The 27,927-nt window shown below is 37.5% G+C and overlaps 1 protein-coding gene across 2 annotated transcripts; it reads left to right on the top strand.

Moving 5' to 3' along the window:
• The first annotated feature begins 1,358 nt into the window (after nt 1-1,358).
• stat6 (signal transducer and activator of transcription 6, interleukin-4 induced) lies at nt 1,359-27,872 on the top strand. Of its 2 annotated transcripts, XM_008413571.3 has the most exons (22): nt 1,361-1,947; nt 12,623-12,768; nt 14,118-14,259; nt 14,494-14,568; nt 14,854-15,010; nt 15,443-15,543; nt 15,751-15,899; nt 16,243-16,359; nt 17,261-17,428; nt 17,915-18,002; nt 18,083-18,205; nt 18,558-18,650; nt 19,530-19,733; nt 19,813-19,907; nt 19,992-20,122; nt 20,816-20,965; nt 21,066-21,123; nt 21,976-22,008; nt 23,512-23,550; nt 24,788-24,820; nt 25,289-25,309; nt 25,811-27,872. In XM_008413571.3, the coding sequence occupies exons 2-22, from the start codon at nt 12,635-12,637 to the stop codon at nt 25,869-25,871; spliced, it is 2,172 nt and encodes a 723-aa protein (XP_008411793.1). In that variant the 5' UTR covers nt 1,361-1,947; nt 12,623-12,634; the 3' UTR covers nt 25,872-27,872. The 2 variants fall into 2 exon arrangements, with proteins under 2 accessions (XP_008411794.1, XP_008411793.1); XM_008413572.3 differs by lacking the exon at nt 23,512-23,550 and having other exon boundaries at nt 1,359-1,947.
• Nucleotides 27,873-27,927: the final 55 nt, after the last annotated feature.

A 27,927-nucleotide genomic window follows, 5' to 3' on the forward strand; every position in this document is an offset into this window, starting at 1 on the left:
GCTATAAACTTGTCTTCACTGAAAAAGTACATCTGCTGGCAAGAATATCTTCTTTCTATGAGGTTTTTTTTTTTTAAACAGTCACAGTCAGTCCCATTATATGCTGCTCATTTTTCTATAAGACCTCTTTTACCAGGGAAGTTTTAACAGATAGTTTGATTTCTTATCTTTAAGAGGAATAGAAGTTGGCGGTACCGTGTGTCCATGTTTTGGTTCAGTTCAGTTCTCGCTTATCTCATTATTTTATATTTAACGGATTTGGGGGGGGGCGCAGGGGGGGATGAGTATTCCTTCCGCTTTTTCAGGAGGGGTTGTGTTGAAATGCAGCACGTCACTGCCCCCTGGTGGCTACTTCAAGAAATTACGGGATTAAAAAGGAAACTTCCTTTAAAAAGGTAGACATGGATAAAGAAATAATTGCACATCTTCATAATAATCGTGCCAATAATGTATTCCCTTCATATTACATTTTTTAGCCCTAACATTAATATATTTTTTGGTCATCCTCATCCTGCGCAAGTTAAAATAAATGGTGCAATGTGAATTTACTATGCAAGCAAACCAATCAGATGTTAGCGACATCATCGCTAAGGAAGTTAGCTTTTCACACAGTGTCCAAACAGTAATGGAAAGTTGTGTGGAAGGAGGAAGTGTAGTAGAAAAAGCTGCACAAGCAACAGCGAGAGCCACAGCCTTAAAAGGATTATGGATCAAATCCCACTGAAACGTTATGGTAGGAAATTTGTAAGGCAATAATAATAATAATAATAATAATAATAATAATAATAATAATAATAATAATAATCTGGAGATAGGTGCCAGCAACCCACCTGAGCCCACTAAGGGACAAGGGTATACAGAAACTGGATGAATAATAATAATAATAATAATAATAATAATAATAATAATAATAATAATAATAATAATAATAATAATAATAATAAATATTTGTAAATCAAGGTCTCAAGGTCTGAAATAAGAGTAGAGATACTGAGAATCCAAGCTGTTCGTGTCACTGGACCTATACAGTAAGTTACTGCATGGTTCTTTTTCTTCTATAATATCTAAACTATATTACTCCGTGTGCAATAAATCCATGACAGTTTTTTCTTTTTCAAGTTATTCAACGAATTTTTTTTTTACGACATCCTACTTAAAGGAGATTTACTTGTATTTGCAACATTTTGGCACTTTTGAGGCAGCAGATGTTTTGGACCTTCAGTGGCAGTTGGGAAAAAACCCCATCCGACTCTTAGGCTCTGTCCTCTGCAGATATGGTATCATTTCCCTTACTGGAAGTTATACGGCGAGCGGCACAGTGACTCAACAGTACTCCGCCTACGAGCAGTTCTGTGGAAGTCTTCAAACCAAGCCCTCTTTAAACAGTTTCTGTTTCAACGGGGACATTTATGTAATCCCTACTGAGCTTCATGTCCTGTTTACTTTCTTTTTTAGGGGCTCATTAAGTCAGAGGTTCGGTTTGTTGTATAAAAGAGGGCGCAGGTGGAAACCGCTATAAACTAAGAGCTGTAAGAGCTCAAAAGTGTCTCTTAAAACTCGTTACGTTGTTTCTCAGCGGATGGGATGTTTGTAATGACAAGACGTTCAAGTGAGGGCTTGCTTTGAACGTGAAGGCAGGAAATAACGCACGCAGCCCCGCTCAATGGCACATTGTGCGCAACAGGGAAGTGAACCTCGGCTGCTTTTCTGCACTGCTGAAAGTTCTCTACCCTGTTCTCGAAGTTAGCTTTCTCTACGTCAGAAATAAGGAAAGACGAAAACCCACATTAACAGCTTTCACAAGAAACGGACGTCGCATCTTAAAGCGAGTTCTTGATGCAGAAGTACTAGAAAAGGAGGATGGTCGGAGTGTAGGAGATCTTATGAGAAGGGAGAGAAGGAAAAGGCGACGACGAAAACTGTTTCTACACCTCAGCTTTACAGAAGGTAAGCTCAAATACGGAGAGGACGTGTTGTACCTGTGGCATTTGTGCGTTAAAACGCGGGGCCTCGCAGCAGCTGGGTGCTCGGTATGGGTGTGTGCTAAGCGTAATGAGGGATGCTGACTGCGTCTCTGCCATGTTGTGGCGACAAAACTGCGACTTGTTGCAACAAGAACCTAAAAAGTGTCAGCGTGAAATACCTCTTCGTATCCTTCGCATCTAATCAACTTCCCTTCCTCTAAACATGACCAAGTAGCCTATTGTCTTTCCACAAATAAGTCGCTGTGGCTAATTCAAGTTACGCTACACCTCCACCCGTGTCTTGCTCCTGGCCGCGTTACATTCTGCTGCTTCACAGCTTAACGATGTTTATGTAGCCTTAACACTGACATTAACCAGATTCGCTGCTAATGCACTTCATATCCTGCCATAGCAGGTCTATTGTAATCCTGAGTAAACAGCCGCTCTATGAGCGCAGCTACTCTAAATATGTGGAGTTATGAAACGAAAGGCAGCCACCAGCTTGTTAGTCTGTCAAACTTGAAATATAGTGTTTGCATAATAAAACCAAGTTAAGCTGTAAAGCCACGTAAACGTGTTGGTGGACATTAGCGGCTCTTACTGAGCCACTAAAATGTCTCACAGTCCTGGAAGAATCTGCTGGGCTCCCCCCACAGATGTTCCTGCTCTGCACTGCAGCAAAGAGGAAGACGGAAGTCTCTTGTTTTCTCCTTCAAATCTCATAAAAATCACACACAATTTTGACTGATCTGCACCATCACCGTTGGCTCTGCTGATGTTTTAATTCAGAAAGCACGTTCAAGCGATGGTTTTACAACCAAAGAAGTTTGTTGACATTGCCTTTATCTGCTATCATTTTTAGTCCTGTATGTCTATCTAACAGAGGCCTCTATGCAGATCTATGTAGATGGTATTTTTTATTTATTTTATGCTTTATTTATCTCAGAAGAAGCTCTCTTCTCATTGTACAACATTGACTCCCTTGCGTAAAAATATCACACAGTGGGTAATTAGAATCATATTACCCATTGTGTAACATGGATCTAATTACCACTTATATCATTCATTTTATATTTATGAACAGAAAATGTGAATAGAAATGCAGAATAAAAACAGGTTTGATGCTTACTGTGCTGATTAATGCAACATTTGCTGTTTAGTCCAATAAAACAGCTCAGTTTCTCATACTTGTAAGTGAGGTGCATCTGAATGTGAAGCAGCCTGCTTTCAACCAGCTGACTAGCAGTGTGCAGCAACATGTAGGAGAGAGGATGAACTGTTCTTGTGCTATGCTTCATACATTCAGTAGCAAGTGGTGGTTTGTTGAACAGCCCATATGGCTCTCCACCCAGGGCGCCAGGCTGCCAACTGCGTCAAGTTTACTGTGGCCAGATGACCAAAACTGCGAAGGTATAAAAAGGCAAAGAGCCAAACAGTTGACAGAGCAACAAGGGTTGAATCCGTCAGGTTTGTTGACTACCTGGCCTTTCAGATTGACCTATACATTTTCTGATGGCCAATCCATTCACTTTCTTTCTTTGTGAATTATATCACAAAGAAAGAAAGTAAGTGTTTATACTTACCTGTGATGGCAGCTTTAGGCATCTGGAAATAGTCCCCAAGGATGACGAAAACTCATGGAAGAAGTAAAAATTCTCGATGTCTTGGCCAATTTGAGGCGTTACCCAATAAAGTGGTGTGTTTAAGGTGTTGCCTCAACACACTCCTGAACCTCTACAGTTTGATAGTAACAAGTTACAGCAAGCAGTCTTCATTCATATTTATCCATTTGTTCATAGGTCTCACGCAATGAGTTATTATTAAATCTCCTGTTTCAGTGACATGAAAACACCCTCAGTCCATATCTCACAAAACTGTTCAATTAGTTCAAAATGATTTAACTGCAAGTGGAAATTAAATTGTGTTGTAACTTATATTATCTAGGTTTCTTCAAAGAGTTGCAAAGGACTGTGATGGCTTTGGGCATGAAGGATCTTTCGTAGAGGAGTTACAGCGGCTCTGAGGAAGCCTCTGACTAAAGACACTGTTGTTGTATAACAGTCTGATGAAGAGGATGTGCACAGTTCATTTGATGAAGAATCCTTCTACTCGAGCAGTCCCCAAAACCTTATTAGTTTCAAACTCTGGATTTCAATGTGAAAATTATTTCTAAAACAAAATATAGAAAAACTGTGTACAATTTGTAGAATAACTGATGACCTGAGCTCCCAACTTTTTGTTTTCAGAAACAGCTGAAGCTTTGTGGAACTGAATCCTGAAAAAAAAAAAAAAAAATCTGATAAATTACTGAAAGCCCCAAACTAGTGTGACATTCATGTCCGTCTTGTGTAAATGCATGTACATTTGACCTAAAGTATAAAATCCAGGAGGAGGAAGAAAAACATGACTGACATTGTTGTTGCTGTTGAACACCGTGTAGGATGTGGTTTTTTTTTTTTTAATCCTGTAGTGAACAACTTTTTATTGGCAGAACTTTTCTGACAGGCAAAAACCTGTTTGGGCAGTTTTAGGAGCAGCACTTTTTATGCACTAACCTATTTTTAGTTCAAGTACAGACAACTCTTTATACATTTAAAGCGATAATAGAAATTCTGCAAAGCAGCAGAGGCCATTTTTATGTTTGTTTCACCCTTTTAATTTATGCATGCAAAGCTGCATTGGTATGTCAAAAACATTTAACACCTTTGTGGAGAAAGCCATATGTTTCAGGTTATGCATTCTGCTGGTTCAGTTTTACACTTCATTTAGCATATGTATTTATATAAAAAAAAACAATAAATAAGAGAAATAAGAGCTCACAAAATTTACACTTTAGTTGTTTTAGTTTACTCAAGTTGTTTTAAATGGGCTGAATTGACCTGTTCTTACATAATAATAATAATAATAATAATAATAATAATAATAATAATAATAATAATAATAATAATAATAATAATATATTTATTCATTTATTTTAAAACAACTTTCAGGACACTCAATGTCACTGTGCAATTAAAAGGATTGTTGCTCATAAAAGAGCAACAATTGGAACAAGAAGTGCAATAAAGATTATAAAACATACAATAAAATAGAAAAATAATAATAAAACAATATCAGATATCCCATGTTATGTAACGATGTTGAAACTGAGTGATAGAGGTAATTTGGCATTATGCACGTCAGCGTGACATATGAGGTGAAATGTGTTTTTTAATTCATCAATATGCTTTACCTGCATTTGACAAAATACAGGTTTCAAACATTGACCCGACGAGGGTCCCCATTGTCAATCAGTGTTGCTTCCTAAGTGGACAGTTTGATTTCACAGACGTTTGATTTACTTGGAGTTATATTGTGTTGTTTAAGTGTTCCCTTTATTTTTTTGAGCAGTATATATACCTGGGTGTTCTGAGGCGTGTACGTCTGTTTGCCAGGTAGTTACGAAAGCCGTCTGACTTACTTGCTCTTTAAGGCAACAGTTGTAAGCCTGTGGAATGACGCAGACGGTCATGGAGACATCTGTCAGCATTGAGAACAACAGACAAAACAAGATTTTATTTTACGTGGAAAAATATCTCAAAACAACTATATCTTTATGTCTCAAATGTCACTTTCATCTGTCATCAAAGTGAGTAATTCAAGTGCCACCCTTCTTTTTTTCTGTTTTCTGCACCACTGTCTTCAGTGTAACCAGCAAGCTTTCACAACTCGCCGGCTTTGTGGGAAATACGGTGCACCTGGAAAGTATTTAAAATGCTTCACTTTCTCCACCTATTACGCTACGACCTTATTCAGTGAACCATCAAAATCAGAAATCCTCTGTGAAAATACTTTACTGAGCCCAAAGGGAAGTTAAATAATGTAATTCCCTCATTAAAAACATACCCGGCGTGTTGCTTTGGATTCATTTTTGATAAGGCCTTGAATCTCTGGGGGCAACCATCCGGAGTGCCTAAACGCTTGCCTTCACAAAGCCCCATCTATTTACCCAAAGCCCCGCAATGAAGCTTCAGTCCGCCTTACAAAGCAAGATCACAGTTCTCAGCCATCTCTGTTCAACACTTGAAAACAACATTCAGCATTGTGAAGAGCTTGCACAACCATGTGTAATTGTCTTGTGGAATCTGACTTAAGTGTTTGTGTCACGAAACACATCAATTTGTCACAAGGATTTGTCTTTAGTGAAGGGCTATCAAAAGCACCTGAACAGAGGAACTTTAAATACTGTGTGATGTACCCGCATGAGGTGGTAGTTGTGAATCTCAGACAATGTTTAAAGTTCTGATGACAACAACGTTTCATTTTATCCTCATTGTAAGCTGTAATATTTCATCTACGTATTCACATTGGAAAGTGGAATGATTCCTATGAGTGCGGGGAACATTGTAACAGTTGGGCTACTTCTGTGTATGACAGCTTTTGAGAACTATAATGATGAGGTTAACCAATTACCAGGAAAATTAAGACAGGCTTCATGTCTCAACACATTCAAGATGTGAAAATGATCCTATGCCGGGACAGTTGGGTAGGTGGGAGGTAACGCTTTGACGTCTTATTCCACATTGTGAAACCAGACCTGTACAGTAATTGGAAGGACAACGTTACTAGTTTTAACGGTTTCCATGAAATAGTTTATGAATGTTTTACTGTTTTAAGTTTGAAATTACAAATGCCATATTTGTAATAGTCAAAAACACCCTGAAACTTTAAGCAGTGAACATCCAGTTACAAAAATGCTCTGAGCCGCCTGTTCAGCACTTGAAAACAAACACCTATTGCACAACGTTGTGCAATTTATGCCAATTGTCTTGTGGAATCTTACATGGTCAAATTCCAGCGTGTTTGTGTCAGCACATCACGTAACAAATAATTTATCACAAGAAAACCATACTCCTTTAGTGAAGACTTGTCAAAAGCACCCTGAACAAATATACTGTGTGTTCAATCTGCATAATAAGGTAATCAAACAATCGCTGTAATGATCTGTATACATAAAGGCCAATAACTAATTGTGGTGACTGTTACTCATCATCAACTGTTACTTGCAGCACAATTATACCAAGCATATCTCAATGCCCACCCAGATTTCTGCAAATGGGACCAGAAAAGTCACATGACTTTTAATTCCATAAAAAATCTTCAGCTGGAATTTTATAAAAGGTGTTTGCATTGTGGATTATTAAGGAACTTAAGGTATTTGGCTGTAAGGAGAAAGACTGAGAGTCCTGCGTCATGCTGCTATGTGTCACGTTTTCAGCAGGTCATGACATCAAAAGAACTTTCTCTTCTTCTACTCTTTCCACACATCTAAGCTTATCTTAAAGGAATTGAATGCTTTTGACACTCTTGTAAAATGCAACATTTTGTGTTTAACATGGGGAAACTATGTTCAAAAAGGAAATATGTAAAATTTACTTTTCTATGTGTTGTAATGTTATTCCCTCCTTAAAAACATATCTGAAGTGTTGCCTTGATTCTGTCATGCATGTTTGACATATCCTTAAATCTGCAGTAGCAACCATTCAGCTGTGCAAAACGCTTGGTCAGACCGAGCGCCGCCTTCAAAGCGACCGTCTCCAAGTCGAGCTTCCGCCTCACAAAGCCCCCATCCTCCACTACTCTCCCATTCAGCTCCTTCAGACTAGCCATCAGCAATTAGCAAACAGCTGGTGGAACTGTTCATCTGCTGAGCTCATTACCGGAGCTACGTCTTAGTGCAACACTGGTAAAAATGTTAAAGGGTTAAAGAGGAGCGATGTTGCGATGACTTCCTGAAGGCGGAATGTCAGAAAGATGAGTTGCTTTGGCTTATTTGAATTTTTTGTGTGTGTGCTTTGTTTGAGAGAATGAGTTGCTAGTTTGTACTTGTTGCCAGTAAACCTCAGTAGTCCTGGATGGTTGTTGAATTTCAGACGTAACTATGTGCATTGTCAAGTGTTTTTCTGGAGGGCCGACAAAAACAATGGAGATTTAAACATTGAAGTTCTTAGAAGAGTTTTGTATCGTACTAAAGACCATCCTTAGTTTAGTGTGTGATAATTTGTTTTTGGTATACTTGTCTGTGTGATTATAAAAGACAATAACATAAGCTCTACCCTGAAGCTACATTGGCACTCATGTGGATTTTGAGCGTGGACTGAGGGTACCACTGAAACAGAAACCTTACTGGATTTTGCTGATAACTACATTTGAGTTAGTTGTCATTGTGGCTGTGAGATAAAAAGCAGAAGAAGTGTGTAGTTTGAAGGAAATAACTGACTCAGTGTTCGGAAATTGCTCTTAAATGGGTGAAGGAAGTTTTGTTGAATATTTAGTTCTGTTAGAAGAACCTTGGGTTATGAAGTTACTTGATGCCTTCACCTGTTCTTAATCCCTTATTTGTGAAACCAATCTGCTAGTCGTCTGCATGGTGGAACTTGTGCCAGAGTTTTATTAATATAACTTGTTGTGCCAGTACTATAAAAATGCCCCATTTGCTGTTGACAAATCACCTGACATTTTGTATTTTCAGACCGAAGAGTGATCTGTGGCTGATCTAAACATTTTCCATTTGAATAAAAACAGTATATCACTTCAACTGTGGTTATCAGCCCAAGATAGTGCTGAACAGACCATGAGTAAGCATCCAACACAACCTGTCAACAGTGATGAGCTGAGAGACGGTCAAAGCCTCTTACAAATCATCCCATGTTTACATTCGGTGCATATTAAAGTCAGTGGGGTGAAATTATCTCACCTCATTTTTGTTAATCCGAAGCAACTCTAAACCCCGCTTTGAGTGGGCACTATATTAAAATATGATCACATTAGTTTTTTTTTTTTTTAATTGATCTTGATTCAAAAATTTTTAAACATGTTTTAGAAAGTGATTGTTTTGCACAAGTATTGTGGTGCATTTAAATATTTTAGAGCAGGGCAATACACCACATTGCAGTTGTTGTCGCAGTTTTGCTTGGATGCAACTTATAGTAAAATGTTTTATTTCCCGTGTCCTTCATTCACTCTCTGGATACGAACAGTACATTAGGTCAGTTGGGTGATCTAAGACTACTTTTGTTGTCCACATCAGATTTATATTTTTTAGTGGCTGAGTTGCTTAGCCTCATTTTGGAAAAAGAAAGAAAAGCATCCGTAAAATGCAGGTTAAACATAGTGGCTGTTGTGCAACTAGTGTTGGACAATATGGCTGAAAAACTTCGCAATATAAGCATTTCATATCAGTCAATATCAATAATTGTCGATAGCTAAATAATTATTGATTAGTCTTTAGTTGTCAATATCTGAAATACTGCCAAACTAGTGATGTGATTTTTCCTCTTTTAGTTTTCACTCCATTCCGCTGTTTATTTTTAAGCAGTTGCTGCACAAGTTACTTGGCAACAGGTGGTTGCTAGGTAACCAAAGACTGAGGGAGTTAGTTGATGCCACCCACCTTGTGAGAGGCTGAGCAGCTAAAGCCTGTCATCTGCGTACATCTCCCAAAATGCTCCCAAAGTGCAGTTCTGCACCAGAGTTCAGTGTATATTCTATATATTGAATTGTTAATATTCTGTCAGATCTGTTATTTATTGATCTCGATTAAATTTTCCAGCTGTATGTGCAATATTCAGCAAGAGAGGCAAAGTGTTAGTTAAATACTCAGAGATTTGCTTTAATCTATAAATTTCATCTTGTTGTTATTCTATGCATTGTGAGTGGAGGGTCGAATTTAATATGAGGATGTGTGTTTTGTTCAGCTGAAGGGGATTCACTCAATGCAAGATATAAAGCTCATCAGAAAATGTAAGATTTTAGTCATTTTGACAAATTTTTTTTATATAAATGAGTATGCTAATAACTTGGCCAGACCACCAAAGTATTAATGCTAATATTGAGCTCTGCTAAAAGAGGTAGTTCTCATTATATCTATAGAATTCAAACCACTTCCACATCCTTGAAGAGGTGCAACCTGTTTTTTGAACGTTTTGTGGGTTATTCTACCTTCCTGCCCCCATTTGGATCCACTTTGCTTAGTGACTATTAGATTATTTTGATGTGACACCTTCAAATTAAGAACACATTCTTTTAGCAGTGTTGGTGCTGAGTGATATACGGTTGATTCTCTGGGTTTGTCTGCCAGACCTATCCACCCCAGTGACACAGAACAATCAAGCATTTTAGTAGGTGAAAAAAAAGGGAAACATGGTGCCAGGATTTGATTTGGAGTTGGTCCAGTTAAAACACAAGGAAAAAGAAGTCTACATTCCAGCCTGTGGTATTTCTACTCTCCTCAGTCTTAACTTTGAACCTGATGTTATGTTGCTGTATTGACAGTGCAATATGGTAGTGGCCTACCTTAAAAATATGCATCACACAGAGAACTGTACTATAATGTTGTGGAATTGTCATTTTTCAAGTTGTACTCTCTGTATGCTCTTGTAAAGGACATATTGAGATCTTTTGCAGCGAGGATACATTTCTTCTGCTTTTGAAATTTTAGTGGCTTTTATTCAACAGTAAATGGACATGCATTATGAGGCAGTTATTAATAAGCAGTAAAACTGAGAACTATTTGGCTGGCATTGTCTTGTTGATCAGGTGCCCTCAGCAATTCACAGCCAGACCGACTTATTGTTGCACAACTCGAACTGCAGACGGCAAATTAGCTCCGACTTCCTCCCTCTATCTCTTAATGGGTTTCCTTCTGAGTGGGGCAGTAAACAGGGCATTACTGATGGGAAGCTTGGGATGATTTTCATTCTGAGTCTAACAGAGAAAAACCTTAGATGAAACGTATGAAGTTAAAGATTTGCATGAGTGTTTGAGCTAACTTGATGTATGTTAATAACCAGATTTTCCTATCATATGCGGAAAAAAAAATCTTAAACGTCTAAGGATATCCTGCAGTTGTGTAAGTAGTTAAATGTGCAACCAACAGGATAATGTTATGTGGTAGGTGAAATTACTGTCACCAGTGTGTTGTGGAATGTTACCCATAATGTTGTCTGATTGTCTTTAATGAGAAGATCACTTTCCTAAAATAATGGCTGTAGTAATATTTTTTGCCAAGACATTTTGGCCCAAAAAAAAAAAAAAAAGTCAGCACCTCTTTTTTGCCAAAAAAGGTGCTGATTTGCTAAGGCAAAAAAGAAAATTGCTCTTGTCAAAAAAGTACTTATTAGCCATTATTTTGAGAAGGTGATGATATGAAATCTGAAAAGTGCGTCACTGATTTGTAGCCAGTGAGTACTGAGTCAATACCAAATCACAGGTTTGTCGTCTATCATCGCAGAAATCTTTTTCCATTCATTGCAAAACAGGTGAACTTAGTCAGATTGGATGCTGTTCATGTCTTGTCACCGATCCTCAATTACATTTAGGCCTGGACTTTGGTTCATTTCAGCAGATGTTCCAGCTTTGGCTGTATTTTTTGTGGTTATCTTGCTTGAAGTCACCCACAGGTGCATTTAAAAATTAGGTGATTTCCAAAAGTAATTTGTTACACTGGATGTTATCTACTGGTGTCAGATTTCAGTTATTTGCCAGTGGCTGAAATCAATGCATGCTAGAGTCATATATCCATGATGTTGTTGCTTGTAAAGGCACTTGATTTATGTAGAAATTCTCATACATCAAGAAATCTGCAAACTGAGTAATACTTCCTAGAGGACTTAGATTCTCATGACTTTCTAAGTTGAAAATAATGACAACGTGCTCATTCATTTACTCTGACTCAACACAGGCTGCATGTCAGATGCCTTGACAGCAGGGCTGGGTTTACTCCTACCCTTAAATCCTAGAAATTTAAGAATAGGAGTTTTAATAATTATTCAGAATCACGCATGTTTACCTTAAAAATAGAAAGGGTAATAGGATATTAAAAAGCTGATTTGAGAATGAATCATGACTTCACCCTGCGTTATCATAAATGGTTGTTAATAGGATGCCTTAAAGCAAAGAGGTGACGAAGAGCAGTTCACCCCTCTTTGTTCAAAGCTGACAAAGCTTTCAGGATGTTCTCTGCTGACATGTTGCCAGCAACAGATTGGCAACATCAGTGACTACATCTGCACTGGAATGAGTATCATCTTTTTTAGATGTTAGTTTGGGATAAATACAAATTCACAGCCAAAGAAATGAGCAAAATACCCATTAAACTAGTTTAATTGTAAAAATGTTCCACTTTTGTCTGTCCAGTTTTTTTTTTTTTTAGGAAATGTGATTTGAATCTTTGTGCTTTTGCTCCTCATAGGCCATTTTTCCACCAGTCTGTTATTTATTGTAAAATGATGAACTCTGACCTTAATTTAGGCAAATGAAGGCTGTAAAGCTTTGGATGTTGTTCTGGGTTCTTATTTGGCCTCCAGGATGAGTTGTTGTTGTGCTTTTGGAGTAATTTTTGCAGACAAGCCACTCTTTGGTAGATTTTCCACAGTTTTTTCCATTGGTGGATAATGGCTCTCCTTGTGATTTTCTGGAGTCTCACACCCTTAGAAATGTATTTTCAATCCTTTTCAAGACTGATTTATGATAGTGAATTAGTTTCTTAGTTGTTCTTAAATGTATTTAGATCAGGGCAAGATGTTGTGCTATTTTATATATTTTTAAATAATATGTGATTAACATTTAAGAGGTGACTAAACATATAACACTTAATTTTGTTATATTCCGTTTTCCAGGACTGCCTTATAATGGCCCAGTGGTTGGAGATGAGTTATGTCCTGACTGACATGGACGATGAGCGAATCAACGCGCTCTATCCGCCAGACACCTTCCCGATTGAAATCAGGCATTATCTTTGCCAATGGATGGAAGAAAAAGATTGGTAAGATACAGATGCAGAGATGCATGCTCATAACAGCATATATCTTGCAAAAGTACAACCTCTTGAACTTTCCCACATTTAACAGCCATAAAACTTCAATATATTTTTATTGAGTCAACTAGGGCTGAAGTGATACAATAATCTCATTATACGATACATGATATTCTGCTCACGATACGATATGTATTGCGATATTCAGCAAACGATACAATTCAATACACTTTTGCGATTTTCTGAGATTTTAGAGGGACAGGGTGATTTTGGTGACATTTTGTGACTGTTATAGAGTTGGACTGAATTAATTTAACTGAAAACTGATTAAAAGCACCAACTACACCATACCTGGCTCTGGTTGGACATGGACACAGACTTAAAGTCGACAGCTGGACAAAATGAATCAAAGAAGTGGTGAGAAAACATGTTTCTTTTAATTGAAACAGTACAAACTGTAGCTTACATACATTTGTAAAGTAAATAAAGTGCACCAAGTTCTCTGAATAGATTGATACCTTTTTAAGCTTGACACTTAACATCTGAAGGAATCACTCTAAGCCTGATGACCGAATCACTCTCCTGGCGAAGCAAGCAGTGAGTGAGCAACATGACAGTTGGATGTTACGATACTTGCGGATGAATGTCGATTTTTTTCTAGGAAAGAAAATATCGATATATATATCGCAAAATCGATATTATTACACAGCCCTAGAGTCAACCTGTTTGTTTATTTTAATCTAAGTTGGTCTTTTTTGTGAAGGCTTCAGAAGTTTCTTCAGAGAATATTAATGAAGACCAAGCATAACACCAGACAGATCAGGGATAAAGTTACAGAGAAGCTTTAAAAAAAAACACAGTAATTTTGAAAAACTTTAATCCAGCTCCTGAATTTCTCAGAGTGTCATAATATGAGCATAGAAAGAAAGTGGCATAACAGCATCTCGAAAAAGACATGGCCATCTACCTTAACTAATGGGCATGGCAAGTGGTTACAGAAATTATAGTAAAGCCCCATTAAATTGAAAAAGGGTGTTTACTATAACAAGAGGGAAAAACAGCAGGAAATCTAAAAATCTTAAATTATAAAATCTAGAGGGTGACGAAAAGAGAAACATTAGCTTCGGAGCTAGCTGACTTTCACTTCATTGTTATGCGCTACATTTTGTTAATGTATCACAATATCTAAACAACAAAACACATTGAAATTCATGGTTGACAAAATGTGAAACGGTTGTAGGGGTAGGAATGCTTTTACAAGCAGCTGTACTGCAGTTTGCTTGTTGTCTGTGTGATAATGGACCATTCAGTGTGTGCTTACATTTTCTATCTGTACATATGTGGTTGCGTTCTCACAGGGAAGGTTTCAGCCCAGACCAGTCGGACAAAGAGCCTCTCGCGCAGGCTTTACTGAGCGACGCTGTCCTCCTCTTAGAATCGGTTGCTGACCAGCAGAATATAGTGGAGAGGATGAAGCTGGTGCAGATAACAAAGAACATGGTGGGTGGATAATCAGATTTTCTCTGTTAAAAAAAAAACAAAAAAAGTGAAACATTTGATCAAATTAAAAAAAACAGCGGTAAGAAAAATGTTATGTGATTTTCATACGGAAGGGTAGAACGAGACATTGCTGGATATGTCTGCAAACATTTCAGCAAAGTGCTTAAAGACCATGTGCCACATATCAGGTGGACCTTATACATGGCACATTGAAAATCAGAGCTGCATTTACAGATGACTCGGCCAGCTATGGAGTTTGCTGTGAAGATCAGGAACATTTTCAGGCAGGAGAAGATGATACTCTGTGAGGTAAGAGACCTTTTCTATTTCTTATTTAGAATAGTTGTGATGATCCTTAAGATGACGCAAGACACCCCCCACTTTCCTTACAGTTTTTAATAATTACTTGAACAGTTCTCAACCTAATTTTAGTAGTTTCTGTATTCTCCTTTTTTTTGGGCTAAGCAGTGTATGTTTTCAAGTATAAGTCAAATCACCATAAGCTGCCTGTTGTTTGCCAAATAAACTGACTTGCAAGTTACTTTTGATGTTCTCCAGTGCTCTGCAAATTAAAATAACAATGTTCTGTGTTAGAGGCTCGCCAATAAACGGGCAGAAGGGAAGACTCCTGACTTTGAGGATTTGAGTTTCTTGAAGAATACAGTGTTTCAGCTCCAGGACCGCAGAAAAAGAATCCACAGCTGTCAAGAGGATATCAACTGGGAGATGGTAAACTTTGAAGCTCTGCAATGTAAGTACTCTTTGCTTTCCAGCTGTGTGTTGGTGTGTACTGCACCAAAGCACTGGGCTTTCATATCTTCAGCAGTTCTCTCAAAAACGTTGTATGACTCACTTTAATATTCTGATTACATCTACATATAAAGTCCAATTCGCAAATTCATGAAGCACATCAAATATTATAACCCACATTACCCACAGTTATATTTGTGTCCCTTTGATCTGCTTGATTCCAGTGGGCCAACATTTTCTCACATTTCAGTCAATAATGTTAACGCTAAAAAACAAAAACAGGAGAAGTGCTCAGGGTCTTGCTTTTATTGTTATCCAAAATATGTCATCTTGACACCTATGTAAAGGGGACTGAGATGTATTTGTCGGAAATGCAGTGGTGCTGTGTGTTCAGTGTGTCACGCGTGCTAATGCTAACCGTTTGCATCCACAGCCGTTCATGCAAAGTCTCCAGCGGAACGTTCACTCAGAGAACTACAGGTGCTGTCGAAGAAAATCCAGGAGCTCAAGATAAATCAAAGCAGTCTAATCCAGGTGAGACAACATTAACGGTCCTTTGAGTCACGAACATAATGGTATTTTAGTTTAACATTGTGTGACTATTTGTATGCATTCTGTTCTTCTGTTATGCACATCTTCATACATTAACAGTACACACAGAGAAGATGCAGCTATCTGGTGGAGACAGCTACAGCTATCTTATTATAGGAATTAAAAATATATTAATTTGGTTGTTTGCAGGAATGTTTGGGGGTGTTCACAGAGACTCTGACCAAGCTGAAACAGTGTCAGGATAATTTTATCGTAAAGATGAATGTATGGCAGTGGGAGCAGCACAAATCCGTTATAGGATATCCTTTCACTGATGACCTCAGCCATCTGCAGAACTGGTGAGATGTTCCTCTTTCTACTTGTGCCTTTGCACTTTGCTGACTCTTTCTCTTATCCAAGTGAAAAGCATGACATTACGCAATAATATCAGATTCTAGCTCAATAATCCCATGCATAGTTCCTGGTTTGTAAAAAGGCATTTAGAAACACTTTTAGAAAAGTGAATCCTTTTGGTCCAAAAGCAGACTGACTGGGGTTCGACACCCTATGTGATTGTCTTTGTGTTGATGCGAGACTGGTGGCCTGAGCTGGATGGATCAACATCTCACACACTGCCATGACACTTTTGAGATTGGGATTTAAAAGAAAAAGAAATTATTCTATCTTCATCCTGTTTGTTAGGTCTGAAAAGCTGTTTGCGGTGAACAGTAACCTTCGACAGGAGTGGCTGCTGATCCCTGATCTTCCAAAGGAAATCGGAGAAAAACTGACGGGTCTTCTTCAGGAGCTGATTCAAAGGTACACACCGGTCACACCCTCATATTCTCTGATATAGGATAAAGTATTCAGCTCAGCACCCCCTAAAACTAATCCCTAACTCTACAACACCACTTCTAATAGGGCCTACACTTTGAGCCCTATGGGAACCCATTGGGACCCACTGCTCCTTATTAAAAACCCCCCCAAAAACTCTTTAAACAGGAGGTGGTTTGGTTTAGCTAAAATTGGCTAATCTTTCTTGAGCGGTCTGTTTTTGTGGAGAGTAGAAATATTGTTTAGCGAACCATTGGCAATTTTGCTGCAGACTGACAGTGACAGTGTGATGAATGCATTTTTCTTTTTTCAGCGTCTGTAACCTATACCAGTTAATAAAAATTAACAACAGATTCAATAAAACAATTATAAAACATTCTTATAAAGCTACTGTCCTTAATAAAATTCATTAATTTCTGTTAAAAGTGCAAACATTGGTGAGCTTTCTTGCATACAGTGTCTGCATGAAAAGCATGTGGACACAGAGGGAGATGGCATTGATTATCTTCCAGTCAAAGTCTGGTGCTGATCCATGATCAGGGTCGTCTGATTTTGAAAGAGACACAATAGCAATAATCTGCAAATGTGAACATATGTGTGGCTTTGATATGTTTGTGTATAAGACAAATAAAAGGGGGAAGAAAACCTATTGGCCCTGGTAACTAAAAACTTCATCAATAGATACACATATATTTCAATTTGAGACATAGAGGACATTACGCATACATTTATTATTATTACTTATAATACCAAAATCAATAAATCAATGATCAGGAAAGTGCATATGGCATCATCCACTCCTCTACACACTTTTTTAGCTAGATACACTTTGTGAAGAAGACATGTTGTTATTGTCTTTGTCATTGATTACGTTTCTGTCTTTCAGCTCTTTCGTTGTGGAAAAACAACCCCCTCAGGTCATTAAAACTCAGTCAAAGTTCTCCGCAGTTGTGAGATATCTGCTGGGGGAATCGCTGGTGTCTGGGCAGCCTGTGACAATGAAGGCACAAATTATTAATGAACTCCAAGCCAGAAACGTGAACCTTGCATTGTGGTGAGTATCATACAATGCCGCACTAGATGTTTTTTTTTTTTTATTATTGTTATTATTTCTCTTCTCTCTAATGGTAATAAAGTAATGAGACAAACTTATAAAACTGTGTCATTTGGATTGTATGTCATTAAAACCTGCACTTAAAATTATGCCCAGAAAACTGAATGTGATTGGCTGCTGTAATGTAACAGGATAAATCAGAGCAATAAACTTAAAATCATGCTGTTCACACTGAAACCCAGCTTTTCAGAAAAACCTTAATTTGAGCAGGACGTTTAACGAGAGCCATCTCATGCTCTTCTTTTAGATATTTTAATTTGTTCAGACTATACAGTAGATAGAGCTTGTTTTTATTGGTGATTTGAAATTAAATGAAAAAAGAAAATAGAAGGTCTAATTAACATTTAGCTCTCCAGTTTTATTTTGAAATGGTAATCACCATGTGCTGCATTTGTGAGGGAATAACCTGGAATCTGTTATATGCAGCGACAATGTCGGAGAACTCATAAACCACACAGCAATCCTGGATAGAAACACAGCCACAAAGACCACAAACGCCAACTTCAGACACATGGTATTTAACATTCCTCATTCAGAGTGTCACGTATTTGTTGGATTTTCTGCCTTAAATGTTCTGATCTTTTTCTTCATCAGTCCATTAAAAAAATAAAGCGAGCAGACCGGAAGGGAGCCGAATCTGTGACAGAGGAGAAGTTTGCGCTGATGTTTCTAGCAGAGATTTTCATCACAGGTCATGAGACTCCTTTCAAGATACATGTACGTATATGTTGATTCAGCATATATTTAGTCCAGTACTGAACATGCATCTTTTTAAATTTACTGCAGCTCAATAATGAATGAAAGAGGAGTTCAGATTTTTAAAAGGCAACGTTTAAGATGACATTTAGGGTCATGACGAAGTTGTGCAAATCCAGAACTGCAACTGTTTCTACCTGAGCTGTCACACTGAAAATGCTTACATGTTAACTAATGAGTCCGTTCAGAAACCAGTGTCCTCATGACAGTTAAGGGATAAACTCTCACTGGAATAAAAAATGATACACACTCAACTTCTGCCATAAACATTACAACTTTGTAAGCATACATCATCTATTGTCTGTTGTCACAGATAAACTCTCAGCCTGTGGTCGTCATTGTTCACGGCAGTCAGGACATCAACGCCGTGGCCACCATCATCTGGGATTGTGCGTTTGCTGAACCAGTAGGTGTCCAGTTGTTATTGGGTTTCCATTATTCCTTCATGTTTCTATTTCTCAACTCTTCTTGGCCATAAAAATAGTCACTCTGAAAGTTTGTCACAAGTTGTGCGAAGCTAAAGCATGTTTGGCATCTTGCCGCTGACAATTGTCTCAGAGAACGACCCGCCCAGTAATGACAGTCAGTCATTACTGACTGTCATTACTGGGCGGGAACCAAATATTCAAAATATTAAATTCCATTTCTGCGCATGTTTTTCATCTCTATGAAGTGTAGCCAGTAGTGTCTGCTTTTTAATCTAGTTTTTAACTCACTTTATTTGATCATCCATAAAAAAAATAAAAATACATTCTTTGCAGTATGTTCAGTGAACTCTATTTGGAGACATCGTAGTTCCATACAATTTATAGTAAACTATGGCATAGTTCTAACCGGGTTGGTTCCCCGGGCAAACAACCTCTCCAAAAGCCCCGACCTCACCAACGGGGGGCACGGACAAGCTCCATCGTGACTCACCCTTTTAAATCACCTCGAAATCCTTTGAGTCTGATTAAAAAATCTTTTTCATTTTTAATTTGAAAAACATGAAACAAGCTAGAATAATACTACAAACTTCCATTCCCATTCATGGTATATGAGGCCCAATGCTTTAGAAAAAAACAATAAAAAATTGAACCAATAGTCAAACATTTATGAAATTATTCTGTGCTATCATTGCATTTCAAGGAATTCATGCCGCTCAAGACGAGATGCCGCCTTGGGCAGCTGCCCACATCGCCCATAAACCGCCACTGCCTTGGCTTGCAGCTCAGAGGGGCAGCAGCCTCCAGATTGTCTACATACTCTTGTCATATCATGCCTTATTTTCTGTTTCTGTCTCAAGGACCGAGTGCCCTTTGTCGTCCCGGATCGTGTGACTTGGAAGATGATGATTGAAACTCTGAATGTTAAATTTTGCTCAGAGGTCGGGACAAATCACAACCTGAACCCCTACAACAAGCACTTCTTGGCTCAGAAGATCTTTGACCAGCCTGAATATGCGAATGACTTAAGCGATTCTGTGGTTACTTGGTGCCAGTTTAATAAAGTAAGCAGTGGTGTGTAACTTTTTTTTTCACAGACATCAGCTGGCGTACAAGTCTAAATTCCGTCTTTAACCTTAACAGGAGGTCCTCGCGGGTCGAAATTTCACTTTCTGGCAGTGGTTTGAGGGAGCAATGGATCTCACCAAGAAACATCTGAAGCCCTACTGGAGTGACGGGTGAGAAGATGCTTATTGTCTTTCAGTCAATAATGAAGGAATCCCCTGATATTCAGTCACGATGACCACTGTTTGCTTTTCTAGGCTGATTTTTGGTTTCATTGGAAAGCAACATGTCCACCTGATTCTCAAAGAGTCTCCCAGCGGGACTTTCATCCTTCGCTTCAGTGACTCAGAAATCGGAGGCATCACCATCGCTTATGTTTCTCATGAGAGTAAGTGTTGGCTTGATAGCTTCGATTACATTTATTTTGAACCATGTGTATCATTTGATTAAACACTTTACTGGCAGGTTGTAATTTCAAAGAAAAAAGTAATTAGATGAATAGCAAAAGAAATACTGTAATATCATTATACCATAATATCCAGACAATATTGGAAATGTCTGTTGATTTTGCATATTTATGCTTCCAATTTTTTTTTTTAAATCCATAATATTTTGCTAAATTATTGAAGCAGGGACTTGTCCTTCTAATGTGTCAGGCTCTATAGGTTGTCTCTGAAGCTGTCACCGTTTAAAAAAAACATACAAAAACCGTTGAGCTACATCTAAACTATTGGTGGATTCATCAACAGCCAGAAATCAAGTTAGCTTTCCTCAGCCAAATTAGTTTTAAAAACTTCTGACTCTAGCATGTCCGTCGTTTTTCAGTCCGGCCCATTGATGATGAGTTCACTCGTCAATGGCCCCTAGTGACCACCTTTATGAAGACAAATGCACACCACAGTTTGCTGATGTTTCTTTAGAAACATTAAGATAGACAACACCATAAAACCGTATTCTTCAACTTTAAAGGGACGCACCATTGTGTTGGTTTTGACAAGGCAAATGTTTAAAAAAAAAAGAAAGAAAAAATCTGAGTACTTAAACATTTCCATTGACAGATCCAATATTTTTTTTCCTCTAGATGGGATACCAATGATTCAGAACATTCAACCTTTCACCAGGAAAGATCTCGAGATCCGCTGCCTCGGCGACCGCATTCGGGACATTAATGAGATCTTGTACCTCTATCCAAATGTGTCCAAACATGAGGGTTTCAAGAAGTTCTACACAGGTAAGGCTGTACAAAGTGACCAAAGACAGTTGTATGTTAATTTAAACTGATTGGTTGGGGAGTCATCAGGGGTGACTTGCTTTTCTCTTGATTGAAACAGAGCAACAGCCCACCAATTCGGGCTACATTCCCGTAAGTCTGCAGACTAAAGTTGGCACGTAAGTTCAGTCAAGATTTTTCTTTTATAAGCACATTTCAGCAAGAAGGCAGTTGTTATGGAGATTAATAAATCCTATTTTAAGGTGAAACACTGAGTCAATCAAGAATGAATGAAAATGCATTTTGATTATTATTTTATTAAATGGTCAAGCAAAGAAAATGAAACTCCCTGGCTAGTCCAGGAGAGTGAATAAAAGATAAAGTGGATCGCTTTAATATTCACCAGTTACGTAAACATGGAACTTCCCATCAGCTTATCAAAGGAAGCAGTTTGCAGCTCTGTACTTGGATAAGGCAGGTCAGTAGGTTCAGAAGAAAAATAACCACTTCTCAGAAAACTTCTGTAAATCAAGTTCTGCTTCCCCAGTGAATAAGCTAAAGTTGTATTTCATCGTAGCACCGTTCAAAGTGCTTTACATGATCAAAACACAACACAGCAATCAACCATTAGACAAGCAACAAACATTTTATTTTGTTGAATTTGATGTTGAATACCATCATCAAAAGCAGCTCTTAGACATGTAGGGTTTTAGCTATGATTTGGCTATTTTTGAGTTTTCTGAAACGTAAAATTAAATTTTAACAAACTTCTGATTTTTTTTAAGCTTATAAACGATGGTCACATTTCTTATAATGTGCAAAAACGCTTTCAAACCAGTTAATCTTTCATCATTGAATGGAGATGCAAAGTGCCTCATTATGCACTCGTGCATGGGCAGGATCAGTGTGTAGAGAAGTGATAAATATTATAAATGCATCAACTAATTCAATTTAAAAAATATTTCATTAATGTGTCACAAAGTAAAATGTATGTGCCAGTGTCAATTATTTCAAAATCTCTCTGTTTGCAGGGTACCAGAGATCGATGGGAGTCATGTCAGTGGGTAAGTTGTGCCGCCATGGGAACCATGTAGGAAACTGATCATGTGACACACTAGGGCCAGTTGCTACATGTGCAGAGCGCTGATCACAAAAGGATGAAATATCTTCAAACATTTGACCACACAGCATGCAAATAATTTCCACAAACGTAAAGCGTTTGGTTGGTTGCTAAGCAACGGCTGTGACTCTGTTGCGGTTGAGGTTTGAGCAGTGTCTTCTGCCATAAATGTCACAGGTAACGTAAAAGTCCCCCAAATCCTGGTTATTGTATTAATGTTAGCACCATGCTGTATGAATAAACTTCATCTCATATTAATATTTACAGTCATATTCAATAAATTTGAATATTGGCTCCAATGAGGGTTGCTTGACAGACCAAAAGTACACTTTGAAAATAACAACCTTTAGGCAGATATTAAACATACTTTTCATCAGACCCACATGTCTGCATTAATAATGTTTTTTTATTGGTCTGATGTAATATTTTCATCTTGATTGTCATGTTTTCATTAGCCTTAAGCAAGAAATCATCACTATTAACAGAAATAAAAGCTTTTAAACATCAGTCTGTGGGGAATTAATCTATATAAACTGTTTAACTTGTGAGCTGAGTTACTGAAATACATGACATTTTTATTAATATTCTAATTTAGAACAACAGAATAGAAAATACTTTACTGATCCCATAACGGAATATGCCTATTTGTTGACGAGCTACTCCTTCTAAGATATTAAATATCCATAATACAAATATAACCATGTGAGATAAAGCTTATTTATTGCTATTTATTTATTGAATATGACTGTAGTTAATGAGGACTGCCAGCGTAAAGTGGCTCAGCGTAAGCTCTTGCTCTCTTTCAGCTATCCATTCATCAAGACAGGGTGGAGTAAAATGACAGAGGCAAAAATAAATCATAATAAATAACATCTGAGAGGGTCTTGAATAATCCTTCCTGAAAAGGGAAACATGCAAATTTGCCTGCACAAAAACTGTGTAAAAAGTTGCATTTCATGTTCATTTGACAAAGGGATTCATTTTTTTTAAGTCAGTTGTAATTTTGCTTGAATTGAATAAGACATGGTGCATATTTTAAATTAAACAACTTAAAGAGTTTATTTCCTAACTCGATGAAAATTGATTAGAAAATTGATAAAGAATCTAATCAGTAAGTAAGATTGATAATGGCATTGGTATGGCTAAATTCCTGTCAATTCCCATCTCAAGAAAGAAAACAATGAAATAATTGACTCAGCTTTCTACCAACAGGACGTCACTTAGTCCTCTCTTATAAAGTGTACACAGAGCAGGATCCAGGACAAACTCATGTTTGTTTACACCATGGCTAATTCACTGTCACAAGCTGTTTTTCAAAATGGCTTGGTTTTGATAATCCTGTATCTTAATTTTTCTACAACTTTTCATATATTTGTTCAGCAAGAAACTTCATTACAAAGGCTAAAATGATCTTGTTCGTTATGTGTGTCTGTTTCTGTGTGTACAGTGAACTGAGCGCGCTGAATGTCGAAGACACCTACTCATTGTAAGAGTTATTTTATGTGCCAGCTTCTCAGTCTGTTCGCACAGACAGTTGTTGAACTGTGGTCACTTTTCTTTGTGTGGAAATTCAAATTTGATTTCTGTTTCTACAACACAGAAAGTTCTCTTAGTTTTTATTCAACCCTCCTGCGGTCTTAGTGTGTCACTCAGTCGGACAGCGGGCAAGGGGGTGGGACGGGGTACACACACACACACACACCAAAAAAAAGTGAACGTGGGATCAGTGTGCAGGAGGATTAAACTGATCAAATATACTTCTAGAAACTAGATTTTAAAAGCATTGAAAATCTCAATTTATTAAACCACCTATCTTTTAATTAAAAGCATTATGATTTGCACTTTGCACTGAATTCCTGCAGTGTTCATTGATAGTGAAATGATTCCTCAGCTTATTGGATTACAGTCTGCCGAGGGTTAACTGTATATATTTAAGGATATTTTCAGGTATCTATGGTAAGTTTTAATAATAATAATAATAATAATAATAATAATAATAATAATAATAATAATAATAATAATAATAATAATAATAATAATAATTTTGTGGCACAGTTATCAACACTTGCTTTGCAGCAAGAAGATCATGGGTTCTGCATGAAGCTTGCATGTTTTACCCATATAGGTGTGTGTACTCTACAGGTACTCAGGCTTCCCTCCCACAGTCCAAAATCATGACTGTTAATTGGTCTCTCTAAATTATTCTCAAGTATGAGTGTATACATGCATCCCTGTTTGTGTGTGTGTGTGTGTCTCTGTATTGCCCTGTGATGAATTATAAATCTAACTACCTGCCTAATGACCACTGGAGACCCTTCAAGGATAAGTTCGTATAGATCATGAATAGATGTATTCAGCGGTACATTGCGTTTGCTTGTAAACACAGACTGTAACCTGCCGCTGCTCCTGTTCCACCAACACAACTCAAACCACATGTACTAATCAAAACGACCATCTAACAGACACTGAAAAAGGAAAAGCTGTGCTAAGTTTACTATGTTAATGCAGGGTATAGTTTTATAGTGTCTTAACTAGGATGGATACAAGATGAGTAGAACTACAGATCAGGACTTTAGGCTAAACATCCATCGGCATATAAAGTCAAGCACATTTTTATGGAGTTTTATATCAGAACAAAATTATTTGTGTATTTGGTTCTTTCTTAATGTTTTACCATTACTAACTCCACTAACTTTATGTTTCTCTTGGTTTAACATCTGCAGAGATACATTACCAGACTTGAATGGCCTTTCCATGTAAGTGTTTCAAAATTTATTTTCTCTGTCTAATATTAGCTCCTAAATAGAATAAAAATCAGACATTTTAAATATCGAAGTCACTCAACAGGAGTTTAAATTTTATATCGGCTGTTTGAGTGGTCGCTCAGAGTGACGTTAAAAGGTCTGTAAAGTTGGTGTGATTGATGTTTTTTTTTTTCTGTTGCGTTTTTGCATGTTCAGTAAGTACCACACACTGCTTGTGGTGTGTGTGTGTGTGTGTGTGTGTGCGTGTGCGTGTGCGTGTGTGTGTGCGTGCGTGCGTGCGTGCGTGTGTGTGTGTGTGTTTCAGTGTTAGTTACAGTAGCTACTGATCTGGTCAAACAAAGAGTGTTCAGTTTTTTGGGGTTTTTTCAGTTTATAATTTTAATGCTGCAGTTGTTGGACTGTGCTACAGTTTTGTTTCACTTTTATTGACTATACATTTGAATTTCTTCCAATTTGCAGGGACGCACACTGCGACCCCGTGTAAGTGTAACCTTAAGATTGTTCTGTTGACTTGACATCACTGCTATTGTTGACTATTTCACAACCTTTAAGGTTTTAATAAATTTGTGAAGTAACCTTCATGCAACCTTACCGCTAACGTAGCAGTACTGTGCTTTTACAGTACACTAATTGATGTTTGTGAATAAAATTCACTTTAAAAAATACAAAAAATTATTTCTATGTTAAAAAAAAAAGGGAAATAATAATAAAAAGGTTATAAACAATACCATTATTACCACTTGGTATTTAAAAATACTATTATTTTAAATACCATTTGGTAAATGAATGGCCTCCCTTTAGTACAGCTTGATGAAGCAACCTGTCTTTTATGCATGTGGAAAGACAAATGTTAAATGTCTAAAGACTGGATTTTAAAACGTAGTCATTTATTTGCATATACTGTAGTGGCATGTTGCTCACTGTTAAAAGTTGTATTAGACTGTGCAAAATACTAATTATGTGCCTTTTTTAATCTTCTAGTCCCCCAGATGGCATGGAATACGACTTTTATTTCAATGAATTTACTAAGAACTCTACTTGATATTGGAGATGCAAAGTCAAGACTGAAGACTAACTCATCTTTTATGACTCAAGTGATTGTGCTGTTTTCTTCATCGGGATCTACTGTTTGATTTGATTGTAAATAGAAACTTTTTAGGGCTAGAATTCACCTTTTCAGGGCCTTTTAGACCATTTTCAAATGGCCACACCCATTTGATTATGGCTGCCACCATATTCAATTGAGAAGAAATAACAATGAGTTCAGTATCGGCGCAACACCAGTTTCAAGTGTCCAACAGCAGGATTTTTAGCACTACAGAAACTGTATGTCAAGGACTAGAGATTTCCTAAATGTTGAGGTGTAAGCTAATTTTAGTCCAAAAAAATCGAAATTTGAATAACATGCGTTCTTCTCACAAATATTATTCTAGAAATCTAACGTAAAAGTAATAGACAAAGGACTTTTTTTGTGTAGCTCAAGATTTAAATTATAAGGTTTTATCCCTGTGCAAATATCACGGCTTGCTAATCGCTAGCTGCTTTTGAAGACAAGATTAGCATTTGCTTCTGAGCTCTCTGCTGGATTTTTAAATAGTCTGTAGAGCAGTGGTCCCCAAACTTTTTCCTGTGAGGGCCACATAACTTTTCCCTTCTCTGGTGGGGGGCCGGAGTCAGTTTGTAACAGAAAAAGTGTTACACGTTCATCACCTGCGCTGCCGGAAATTGTTGACGGGGGTGGGGGCGGATCACGTTGCTTGATTGATTTTTACCCAGAAAGCACATGGGCAAAAACCGTTAGTGAAACGGTCACTGGGACTGACTAGTATTTATTCCATTGAGGGAAAGTAACTTCAACATATGAATTCCTCATATGTTAACATAAAGGCTCGTTTTGAAGTATAAGCTGCTACTTACAGGCATTGCTTCGAAGAATTTGACCTGGAATGCGGCGTTCACGTGTGTTATCTGCTCTACCGCTAGCAAACAACCGTACTGATTAAATAACATAAAAGTCAAGCAGTTCCCTAAAAGTCCAACACATGGCAGCAATGCACCATGCAAAACAAAACACCCACAGTTTACAGGACACTCTTCCTGCTAAAGAGCCCCCTGGTGGTTGAAGAAAAATCCACATATAAACTGGAAAATACAATATATGAAAAAAAATCTGAATGCTCTCTGGTATTGTTCAGGAGGCCAGACCAAATGTGGAGGCGGGCCAGATCCGGCCCGCGGGCCGTAGTTTGGGGACCACTGCTGTAGAGCATTTGGTGATTCAAAAACTTGAAGTCTTAAACTCACACTGTAAAGAGTTTAAGTGTGAGTTGAGGATAACATAATAGTTATCAACTGGATAACTATTATGTGCTAGTGCTCATTTTGCGAACTCCATATGAGCACTAAATTAAAAAGGTATTCCACATTTTGATTGACTGCATTAGACCATCTCTGGATCAAAATTTAAAGCATTTTGTAGGCAGATATTTTAAATCTCCTCCACATGTAGATTGGAATGATTTATTTCAATTTATTTCTTTAAATTCCTTACCAGACTCATCAGCTGCCACAGCCGTCTTTACAATGAACGCTGTGTTAATACCCCAGTTGGCTAAGCATTATTAGCCTCTAATGTGGTTAACGTTAGCATCTTATACGAAAAGGCCATTTCATTGTTTTAACGCTGTACAACATTTGATCTATTTTTTTAATTCTAAAATACTTTATGAACCAATATTGAACTAGATTATTCTACACTTGGCACAGTTTCTTTTAAAACAGTATTTGTGAATCTCGGTCTTGTTAAGGCACTGGATGTATCTTCCAATCCCAACTTAAAAGTAACACCTCAAGATAAAAATATAATTTGCTTATGGCAACAATTTTAATGTTTATCTTAATTTTAACCGGTGTGATATGTGGGTAACATGGATTCCCTAATTAGCACCCAAAAATGGGCTGCTAGCTTATGAACTCCCCCTGACAGGTAAGAGGGAAAAAATAAGGAAAGGAAATTGTATGAATATTGAGTACTAAAAATGCTTTTAAAAAAAATTGCTAAAATCTTCATGGATGCTGTTTACTGGTGCTGTTACTTT

Source organism: Poecilia reticulata, chromosome 7, assembly GCF_904066995.2.
Source record: "Poecilia reticulata chromosome 7, P_reticulata-male-v2, whole genome shotgun sequence".
Taxonomy (NCBI): domain Eukaryota; kingdom Metazoa; phylum Chordata; class Actinopteri; order Cyprinodontiformes; family Poeciliidae; genus Poecilia; species Poecilia reticulata.